General features: G+C 44.8%; 2 protein-coding genes across 2 annotated transcripts in view; one reads left to right on the plus strand and one right to left on the minus strand.

Moving 5' to 3' along the window:
* Positions 1–203: 203 nt before the first annotated feature.
* On the minus strand, positions 204–8685 carry Sec23 (transport protein Sec23). Its single transcript, XM_084594964.1, has 3 exons — positions 6757–8685; positions 5469–5774; positions 204–2681 (listed from the first exon to the last, which is right to left on the minus strand). Exons 1-3 carry the CDS (start codon positions 8578–8580, stop codon positions 2457–2459), a joined length of 2355 nt encoding a protein of 784 aa, XP_084451090.1. The 5' UTR covers positions 8581–8685; the 3' UTR covers positions 204–2456.
* A 229-nt stretch (positions 8686–8914) lies between these two features.
* LOC146199481 (folate receptor gamma-like) overlaps positions 8915–11190 on the plus strand; it is a 22192-nt gene continuing 19916 nt past the window's right edge. The window contains exons 1-2 of the mRNA XM_084594974.1: positions 8915–9168; positions 9295–9447. Coding sequence (XP_084451100.1) covers positions 9307–9447 — 141 coding nt within the window. The 5' untranslated portion in view covers positions 8915–9168; positions 9295–9306. The remainder of the gene's footprint in view (positions 9169–9294; positions 9448–11190) is intronic.

Here is an 11190-nt window from a genome sequence, read left to right on the forward strand (position 1 = left end):
ACACAGCTTGGATATATGCTGTAAATTAACACAAATTAATGCTCTAAATCCGTTAAGCACAAATGGAATAAAATCAACCCTCAAAATGACATCTGCATGATCACTAAATTTTAGGCTAGGCATGCAATTCCACCCAAGAATGACAATCATCCTAAATATTTCAAGTCGTAGCTCACTGCTCTATAAGTTCTGTACGCAAGGAGTGCCTTGACCTGATGCAATATTTGCAGCCTTTTATTTTTTTCCCGTAATGCTAGCACACACAAACAATGCTGTCTCACTGCTCAGAAATAAAAATATTAAAATCACTGTACTTTAAGGTCACAAATAATTACCTAGGTACCACAGTAGAAACAAACAGCACAGCACAGGAGTACTAAAGAATGGTGCATCATACAGTGCAATCTAAGATATAAATTTTCTGGCAGTTCAGAAATATTCATACATTCCAAAAATTAGCATCATCCAACCAGGAATGCAAGCAACAATGTAAATGGAATGCATTTCTTTCAATTTTTGTTCATTATTTGCAGAAAAACTCATGTTATTGCCATTTTTTTTTTCTTATAGAACATATTTAAGATGTGCAGAAATGCATGTTTGTTACCTATGTCAGTGGCAATTACTTTTGTGCCCACTGCTGCTTTGCTTTTGCTCTCCGATCCAGTCAGCACCATCAGTTCAATGATGCTGTTCTCAGTGGTTTTAACTTCGCATGTAGAAAGGCTGTCCAGTCTTCACTGCCACAGCATTGTGCACCTCAATGCCCTTTGCTGCATGATGTAATTAAGGCCTCATCACTTTGTAGAAACTGATCAGTAAGTTTGAGATTACAGCCCTCGTTAGAGTGCACCACGTACAGGTCATGACATATTCTAAAAGCTGCATTACTCTTTACTGCGGCCAACACAAAGTGTTTGATCATACTGCTACTCCATAACGTCCACCACTTCACAAAGGAACCTTTGCTTCAACCTGAAGCACCATGCATTGTGTAGGAAACTGCACTGCCCTGAACGTCTACAATAACGTCTACCAGTTCCAACACCTTCCCTGTCACGATTAAAAGATGCAAAACAATCTTGAAATTCTATCGCAGCCAAATAATTGCACATGCTTTAAATGCAAATCTTTTCATCCAACCCTGACAAATAATAATAAAGCACTACATATTAAAAAGCAAGTTTTTCGCTGCCAGATGCACCAGCCAGAAGCACCAGCCAAGCTCTAATACAGGGCTCATGTCAGAAAAGACACCAATAATGAAAAGATGATATAAGAAACATAGCGTATGGCATTTGTCGAGAGAAAGAAAGTCATCGTGTGATGTTTACAGTTTCTCAAATAAAAATATAATGTACACTAGAGTAGTAGGCCCAGCCAGACGCTCTTCGCTTCTTGGAAAACTGTGGATAAGGAGTACTAGCTGCGCTGATGGTAACTGTTCAGAAAATGTTGTTTATTCCAACTTCGTTTTTACACATACATACACTTCCAAGAACGCAAAAAAAAAAAAAAAAGGGCAGAAACCAATTGCACCACAACAGACCACAACAGTCTCAGAAATACAATGCTGCATAAAAAATAAAATTAAGAGAAAAAGCTTGAGCGCGTTTTTGAAAGAAAACAGTTTTGAATGACATAGCACCAATGTAGCCTTTGCAACACAATGCACGTTAGCTACAGGAATGTTTTGGGGTTATGGACAGCAATTTACTTGGAAAACCTTTACAGTACAATTAGCGACAATGCCTTTAAACAAAAGCAGAATGGCTGTCAATTATGTGACATGTTTCAACGCATATGCAGACATGTGAGCCGCAACACAGCCGTTATGTTGGACAGATTTGGGTGTGACAAATTAATTTCACTACATGGGTCAGGCTGCAATAAAATTTTAAGTGTGAGATGAAGGGCAAAAAGAGATGCAGTAGCGAAGCAATTGGAGAGCCGTACAGAATACATCACCGAGCTTGTCCCCATCATGCCTCTTTATACAATGCCCCACGTGGTGTACACCCATGCTTTTGTAGTCATAAAAACCGGGAAACCAACAATCGGGCAGTATACTACAAGCCCTGCTACCTTGGCTAAGTTGAAAATTTCTTGGTGTCTTTTGAAACTGTCTTCGTGCCATCGCTGCTGTTCTCAGACCAGTTGTGCACGACAAGTGCACAGCTAATAACTTTTCTATGGCTGCCACTGCAGCCTCTGCGTTATTCACACATTTAGCTCCCTAGTAAATTCTACGGAGATGTGAAACCTCAAAATAAAACAAACAAACAAAAAAGAATTGGGGCAAAGAGGCAGAAACTCTGTGACAGCAAAGACAGCCTCGCAGACTACGAGGGAACCAGAGTAAGCTAGTGTTCAACTTTTGATATACCTTTAAACTCACACAAACACAGATGTCAGGCATCAGGTGAGAAAAGGGGGGCAAACTTTCAATGCAAGTCTCAGGCAGAACTTGACACTGCCAGTTTCTTGAGGTGTTCCATGAAGACCTGCAGGCTGACATCATCTGTGAGTACGGGGGCCCCGCCAGCTTCCTGCTGACCCCAGTTGTAGGCATTGTTGTGCGTCACCGATGGGTTCACCTTGGAAAGGAGGAACCGGGCCTGAGAGCCACCCTGGTCACATACGATGTATCGGGGCATGGGGAAACGTGTCTGCAGAATCTCCTGCAAAGCCAGACAGCAACAGAATCAAAGAAATTGTTGGCAGGAGTATATTGCCTTGCGCTTGCTAAGAAACAGAACAAACTTTCTGTGCTTTTGCTGAAAAAGCTGCAAACTATGTTGCCTCACTTATAACGACTGCTTCTCACACCTCAATGCAAGTAGCAATTCTGATCAGTCAGTAACATATTTTATCATTGTCGTTACCAACTCATCAGCCCAGTTGGGAACACCAAGGGACAAAGGCCTGTCCTGGCGACCTCAGGGTTACCACTGTCTTGCAGCAGCCACAGCTACACTATTCCAGCAAGTTCTCCAATCTCGTCACTCAGTTTGTTCTCTACCACTGCCTACTACGTCTCACTGATGTGCCCACTCTGCCCCTCCTTTAGACTACCGGTCATCACCTATTACACTGCACATCCTGCTAATGAACATTTTCTGTTCTTGAGTATAATTACCAACCAACATTTATAGAGAAACATTTGAGATTCACTATAAGCATGCACAGATATCCGTGCACCTCCATTAATTATGATAAACCAAGTTAAGATAAACCAAGTGGAAGGAAAATTTTGCTTTCATTTTAAATACTCCGAGTCCTCTTTGTGCATTTATTTCTGTACTGCTGTTTACGTCCAAATTAATGAAATATTCAGCATTCATGTGATGCATAACAGCCATCAAAAAAAAAAAAAAGAAATAAGAAAAGAATGTTGCAGGTACCATTCACGTCACCTTTTAGCAAACCTTATTTTGTCTGCATCAACAACGAAAAATGTGATTGTAACCTTTTGTTGATCAAGGCTCATAATCAAGGCTCAATTCAATTAAGACAGTCTACAGTTTACAGCACTGTAAAAATTCATGCCAATTATTTGACGGCTACACACAGACTCAACGTAGCTAAATAAAAACACAGGAAAATTTCATAAGTACAGCAAGATCAACTGTGTCAGATTAAAGCATCAAAAAATATTTTAAGGCTGTCAGATAAGCTTATGACTTCCTGGTACACTAATAACACCAAGGTGTCATAATCTAAATCTGTATTTAAGCACAGCACCTGTAGCATCCAGTACTATCGGGCTACAACAAGTAACAAGAGTTTCATATCTTGAATTGTGGAGTTTAAAATGCAAGTCTGGCATTTTTTCAACCTCCCTGAATTTTACTGAAACTTTCACAGTACAATCTCCTTAATCTTTTGGTCACTTGTGCTAAACTTCGCAGTGGTTCGATGATTTACACAGCACAAATGAATTTTAGGATTTCCCATTTGGTGGGGATTTCCTCAACTGAGCAGATTTCTACGAGCAACCTTGAATGTGTGATGTAACTGGATGCATGGCCGTCTAAATTTGATCTGCGTTTACTGCAGAGAAAAGCTTAGATATTACTTTTGATCATTTCAAACAAACAGTAATCCTAGCTGTAACCTACAGTCACCAGTTTAGCTTATCAATGTGTTGCCAATTAGCTTATCAAAAGGTTTTGCGGTTGTATCCGTGATGTAATCGGTTGGTATGCTGTGACATCATAGAATGATCGAAAACTGTTATCGGTTTCCAGAGTTTTCGCTCTTTTAAAATACTACTTCTATTCAGTATTCTGAAAAAAAAAAAAAAAAAAAATCACTTTTGTACTGAAAAGAGGGGACGAAATGTGATGTGATTACAAACTCACAATGTTCATGAAATCTCTGGAATTGCCCTGTAACGCCTGAATTGGTATATGGACTATGAGAGACGATAGTGAAGGTCTCGGAAAAAATTTTGGCAACCTGGGGATTTTAATGTGCACCAACATCACACAGCACATGGTAGTCTCTTTTGCATCCATCAAAATAGGGTTACAGCCTACAGGATAATTGGGTGACACTGCAGGACACTATAACCACTCAGCCACCACAGTGGGTAATAAGCATTTTCGATATCTGAAAGTTTCACGGTGGCAATTTGTGACAAGATGGCACGCTTCTCAGATATGCCCTATTACTATTGGCAGACCAAGTCATAAATAAAATTTCATCCAACTTTACTGAACAAGTCTGCAACAAAAAATAGTCACGCAAATAAGCTGTTTGGAATGCAAGGATGAAAACAATACCAAATTTAAAGGGACACAAAGGGCAAATCCGGGCATCGACATCAATTTCTGAGCACTGATCCCCGAGGTTATGTTACGCTGCCGTTTACTTTAAGACAAAGGCAACTCGCACTTTTCGGTAAGAAGGTCATAAGTTTGAATCTGCGCACAGGACAACTTCTAATCCGATCTGTAGATAATAAAAGAGTCTTTTTCTGCTGGATAAATGCCGACAGAGCCATAAACAAACAGGGCATTGATTTTTCTTGGTAACAAAAAAATGGATTAATTTGTTCCCAGTATCCTCTAAAATTTTATTTCTAAGTAGAACCCCTTTATAGTAAAGTCCTTTCGACAGGAAAAAAACTTTTCTATATCAGGATCTTGTTACGCTGCCGTTTACTTTCAGACAAAGGCAACTCGCACTTTTCGGTAAGAAGGTCATAAGTTTGAATCTGCGCACAGGACAACTTCTAATCCGATCTGTAGATAATAAATAGTGGAAAGCCTTCCTGGAAAGCTAATAATAGTGGAAAGCCTTCCACTGAAACTCCTTGCATGGGGCCCAGCAATCTCCAGAATGGACTGTGATTCTCAAAAGCTCTCTTCAGAGACAACCATAGACTCCATGCCAATCGAAACATTAGCAAATAGTGGCAGTGGCTGGTCAGATCACAAAGTGAAATAATGCGGTTGACAAACCTGTGCATCGTCTTCTGGAGCCTGCAGTAGCTGCCGGAAGTTTTCATGCTCAGGCGAGTTTTGGTAGCCAGCTTTGCGCCACTGGGCAATAGTCTCCCCATGGAAGATGACAATATGGAAAAAGGTGTCCATAAGCAGGATCCGGTCAGGCTGGATGCTGCTTGTGTCGAGCAGCACTGGCTCTGGAGGCCCGCTGAAGGAGTATGCATACAGGATTGGCTGAATCATGATCAGCGACTGGGTCATGTCCTCCCGATTCAGCATGTGCCGATAATATGATGTCTCATCAGGGCTGTTGTTGAACACCTGCAACAAGAAGTAGGCAATATTTTCCAGCGACCTTTGGATGCCATGAAGACTACTAGCGGCCTGTCTCGAGTCTACAAAGTATGATTGCCTGTGGAATGCACTGAAATACACAAGCAGCGCCGATATTGATTCATGCAGAATAAATAAGGGTAGGCTTCCAAAACACCAGTGACAAACTGAACATTGCTGAAAATAATGTGAGGCAGTTCTTTCAGAAGCCCATGGTATTGAGGAACGTGTATCTCTATAAGCAACAGAGATTACCTGCAAGTGCAGAAGTGAGTAGAAGTAACTGGTAAGAGCTTTCCAGGTGTATTTTATCAGAATCAGTAGTGCCTACATCATTAAAAGCTTGTAAGCAGAACAGTTATAATTAATAACGTATATCTGCTTTGGCTCTGGTGTGATGACGTCACAGATGAAATTTTTGCTTTGCCTAAGTAGCACATATATTAATTAGACTGCACAGTTTCAAAAACCGCTTAACATGTGGTAGAAATTCAAGTTGTTAAAAAAATATAATAACAAGAGGAACACAGTTCTGCCTGTCGATGGCTTCCTTCCTCAGTAATTGTTACCCCAAACGAAGAAGGGTCTATGTGAATGTGGCTTCAGTACCAGGTCCTTGTTTTAACAATATGCCAGCACCTGACAATTTTTCATAACTTTAAGTGTGAAGTGTAGTCACGAATAGAATAACATGGACCACAATATGACGTCTCTTTCCTCACATTCTGTGACAAAAATAGGTAGGTTCGCTTAGCCTTTATATGCAAGCACACAAGCGTCATTTAATTGTACGGGTATCACACACATTAATTTTCAATAGGCACAGCAACTGTATCTAGCATGAATCTAAGTGTGTTTGTCGAATATGCAAATTTCTGTCTGTTCTGTGGGAGTTTGGTGGAAGATATGTATGTTCCTTCACCCCAGCACCCCTGCCGTTGCTGCGTGCAAGCCATCCATATTCACTTACTTGCAAAAACTGTGATCGTCGAAGATGAAACATAAACTGTGGGTAAAGGGAAAAGTTCTCGGCATAACGGAACGAGCTGGGGTCATCCTTAGCGTACTCTCCAAACTTCTGGCACAGTTTGATGAGTGTCCGATCGATGAAGCGTAGGACGTCAGCTCCATCGTCCTCTCCCTGAGCCCTGAAGCATGCCAGACGTGCCATAAGCACGGCGGCACACTCTTGGTCAAAGCCAGCAGAGATGTGGTGCAAGTTGGCCGATGCATCTGCCCAGTTCCTCGCCACAGTTGTCACCCTGACCCTCTTTTGCCCGCTTGGATGCTGGTACTGCGTGATGAACTGAAGGCAACCCCTACCACCCTGGGGAATAGGAGCGTTATGCTGGTTTGCCACTTCAAGGAATATGCCTAAAGTCGTGCTCGGACTGAGCGAACACAGTTTCCACTGGCAGGTACCACCAAGGCCAACCTCTGTGTCGGAGACGCTAGAGCTCTTCACGTTGGTTGAGATGCACGGTCCAATGGCACCGCTAATCTTCAGTTCACGTGATGCCTTCACCTCAAGCAGTGCGTTGAAGCCCATACGGAATTCCCCACGCGTGTCCTTGGCAAAGACTCGCTGGAAGGTCTGCTTGAAAAGCGACGAGTTGAACGAATCACCCATGACAACGTGGCCACCGGTCATGTTGGGACAGTACTTCATCTCGTGCAGCCCCGTCTGGTCAAGAGCACACGAATAGATGTCAACGGCATGTCCATTTGCAGATGCCCTATGAGCCAGCGCCTCGTAGTGCTTGATGGCGCGGCGCATGTGCTTGCAGTTGTCTTTCGAGATGTCATGGTGCGAGCGAATGGTAATTTTCAATTCGTCGCCGACAATCATGCCAGGGCCTTGGGTGCAGGGACCACCAGTGAAAAGCATGATGCGTGCGCCTGTGTTCGGGTAACTGCACTCAAGCAGCCCTACTGCTATGGACAGCGCCACGCCCGTAGACCGCAGCGGACGCTTGCCCTGCGACACGGGCCAGGGATCGCGCTGCAGGCCGTCCAGTAGGTCGGACATGTTCATATCGCACTTGTGCACCGGCTGCAGAAAGCGACTCGCCGGCGGTACGGGCTGTGGCTGCTGCGGCTGCTGTGGATGGTGCGGCATACGCGGCTGCTGAGGCGGGACGCCCTGTGGCTGCTGCCCAAACTTGCCTACGCCCAGCATGTCCTGGATCTGCTTAGCCGTCAGATCCTTGGTGCCCCGAAACACGTAGCTCTTGGCGCATCCCTCGCAGCCCAGTTCGTGTACCTGAACCATCTTGCCGAAAGTGATGAGGCCGATGAGTGCGTTGGCTGGCAGCAATGACAGGGACATCTGCAGCGACTCCTTCAGCGCTGTCAACTCGTCATCGTCGATGCAGGTGTCGACAACGAACAAGAATATCGGGGGCACGCAGGCGGCCCGCATGATAGTGTACTCGATGGTTGAAAACTGTGGGATCAGCTCAGCCGGCTGGTGCTGCTCCGAGATAGAAGCATACTGCGGGGGAAATGGGTTCCTCTGGAAGCAAAAGTTGCACACCCATAGTTTGGCACGGTAGTCCACCTGACACAGAGGGTTAAGTATGGCCCGGCAAGTTTGCCGGGTGCACAGGACGGGGTCATACTGAATCGGCGGAAGGTCCGGCCTCTCCTTCAGCGGCGTGAAGAGGCAGCCCAGGGGGATGACCATTCTCGTTGCCTCCAGCCGGCTCGACGGCCACACGTTCCAGCTGAACCTAATTCCATCGCGATCTTCATTTTTCTGTATAAAGTCTTGATACGTCTGGTAAGTCGCCATGCCGGCTATTTTCCCGACACGCGTTGTGCCACGTAATTCAAAGGCACACGGCCCCCGATTTCTCGAGGAAGAGAAGTGTCACGCAAATATTCGGGTGCTGCCCCCTGGGAACCGAAAACAGGTAGTAAGTGGTGGCCAGACTAAATACGTCTACTACCAAAAACAAAGTTCAAAAAGCTTTGTATACAAAAATCAAAATGCTTGTTATGAGTAATAAAAACTTGTCTTTTTGCATAAATTTGAAGTTTTTTATCAAAAAAGTTTATTTCTTAACGTTTTAAAAGTCAAGAATATGACGCACGGTGGCGACATATGCTTTAGGCCGAGGGTCGTCTGGCGTCGTCTGATCGCGAAAACACATGATAAACGCGCGCGCAAAATTTTACGTTGGTCACAACGCTGATTGCCGTGCGCACCGCACGTACACCGAATATCTACTGCTCTAGTAGCATTAGCAACTGGACACAGATCTCCTGCGTAGAGTGGTTAATAAGATCGAGGCGAGCGAATTGCGTTTCACGCTTTATTCGGCGTAGCACACCGGGAGCGCCGAAACGTGTTTTTCGCCTTCTGCTGGAGCATATTCAGGTTAGTACACGCTCGTGCGCGCGCCGTAGTCGAGCGCACGAGTTCGTCGACCGGTCCGCTCGTCCATTCGCTTGCGACGAACGGTCGCCAAACTTGTTCGCCAATTACAAAGCAGCGGCATCGCAGGTATAGCTAGAGATGGAGGCCGGCGCTTTCTTTAGTGTGCTGCTCATCACTCTTTTGGGCCGCTGCTTGGCGTCCGGTGGAGACGTATCGGCCTGTCTGGACGCCCGAAACCACAAGAGTGAGCCCGGCCCGGAGTCCAGCCTCTACGGTCACGTAAGTTCCTGTCGACTTAATTGAGCCGAGCTGTTCGATATCGCAAGCGCAGCGCGCGTTTTTGTCACGTGGCTAGTACGCACAGTACGCGGTAACGGACGCAGCTGCACGATCCAGACCATCTAGTTCGACCCGTGCGCGCGCGAAGTCCGCAGCGAAACTCAATTACCGCGGTTTCAAGTGACTGCGATATGCGGAAACAGAGCACCGCCAGAAGGACTGCGGAATCATCTAGATTTTCGCAGAGCGCTGCTGCAACCGTGTTTTTATGATAAAATTCTGATCCCAATTTGGGAGTTTATATAGCTGCTATCAGTCGCGGGTAATTTAGTTGTCGGCGCGCACGCTTCTTTAGCTCTGATCTGCCAAGAAATTTTTCATTTTCGATGTAGTCACCCAGATAACCATAGAAGTAACGAAGCTTAAAAGAAAAAAAAAATCCGACGATTTTACTGTCGCAAGTAAAACTTCCTTTCTGTGTCGCTGAATTGATTTCTCGATCTTTTCGAAAAAACACTTTTATTTCCTCTTACTACATATACTCATTGACTCTGTGTCCGTCATCGCTTGAGCTTGTGCACGATGACAAATGCCGCGGCTGGAATAAATATTTTCCTTAGTTTTTAACTATCTTCAATAAAATCGTTTGATGATGACGGCCTTCATCGTGGTCAGGCAAACTGGCCGAGCCAACTACCAATATACATTATAAGTACTTACCAACGGCATTATATTCGGACGTTTCTGTCCATCAGTGATATCGATGGCATATACGTGACGTGGGTAACAAAGGTTTTGAGGAGGGAGCATAGATGTATATTATATGCATATCAGAAAAATATTCAAGGCGTTTTTCAAATTTTTGACTGGAACATTAAAACTTAAACTGAACATTAAAAAGACAAAGATCATGGCGTCTTGCCCTATCAAGCCCAGGAGCATCAAGGGACAAGAAGTGGAAGCTGTGACAGATTTTCTCTTCCTGAGCTCCAAGACTACCCCGGAAGATTAGGAGACGCCTGCTTCTGGGAAAGAGAGCCATGGCTAGCCTTGACCGCCTAGTAAAGAGCAGAGACATTACACTGCCAACCAAGATCCGTATAACTCGTGCTATGGTCTTTCCAGTTGTGATGTATGGATGCGAGAGTTGGACTGTGAAGAAGGCTGACCGCCGAAGAATTGACGCGTTTGAATTGTAGTGCTGGCGGAGACTCTTGAGAGTTCCTTGAACGGCCAGAAGGTCAAATCAGTCGATATTGTCGACCATAAACCCTGACTGCTCATTGGAGAGTCAAATTCTAAAATTAAAGCTCAGCTGCTTTGGTTATCTGATGAGAAGAAAGGAGTCGCTGGAGAAAGATTTGATGTTGGGAAAGGTTGAGGGTCACCGGAGAAGGGGTAGGCAGCGAACGCGCTGGTTAGATGGCATCCTCGAGGCGCTGCAGATGAAGTTATGTGATGTTAGGAAGATAGTGGGAAACCGGAAAGCGTGGCGTGATATGGTCCATAGGGTCACGAAGAGTCGGACACAACTGAACTGAACCATATATGCATCGCTTGCATGAAGCGTGCTGGGTAATCCGCCATGACGTTGTCGTTGACAGCAGACGACACAGCACGACACTGCCACACTAGCCTCATCTACGTAGTCGTGAGCGCAGACGATGCTGGCGCGACCGGACAGGTCGACTGCGGTTTCTTCACGATTCCAAAAATACGTTTGCACGAATGCGAGAAGGCAAA

This window comes from Amblyomma maculatum, chromosome 2 (genome assembly GCF_055883805.1).
Source record: "Amblyomma maculatum isolate TAMU_Amacu chromosome 2, ASM5588380v1, whole genome shotgun sequence".
NCBI lineage: Eukaryota > Metazoa > Arthropoda > Arachnida > Ixodida > Ixodidae > Amblyomma > Amblyomma maculatum.

What these genes read in the sequence shown, in the direction of transcription:
- Sec23 (XM_084594964.1), bottom strand. Translation starts at nt 8,580, where the DNA reads ATGGCGACTTACCAGACGTATCAAGACTTTATACAGAAAAATGAAGAT. An exon ending in GACGATCACAGTTTTTGCAA is followed by an intron (nt 5,775 to 6,756) that starts GTAAGTGAATAT and finishes TTCTTGTTGCAG; the next exon opens with GTGTTCAACAACAGCCCTGA. An exon ending in CTCCAGAAGACGATGCACAG is followed by an intron (nt 2,682 to 5,468) that starts GTTTGTCAACCG and finishes CTGGCTTTGCAG; the next exon opens with GAGATTCTGCAGACACGTTT.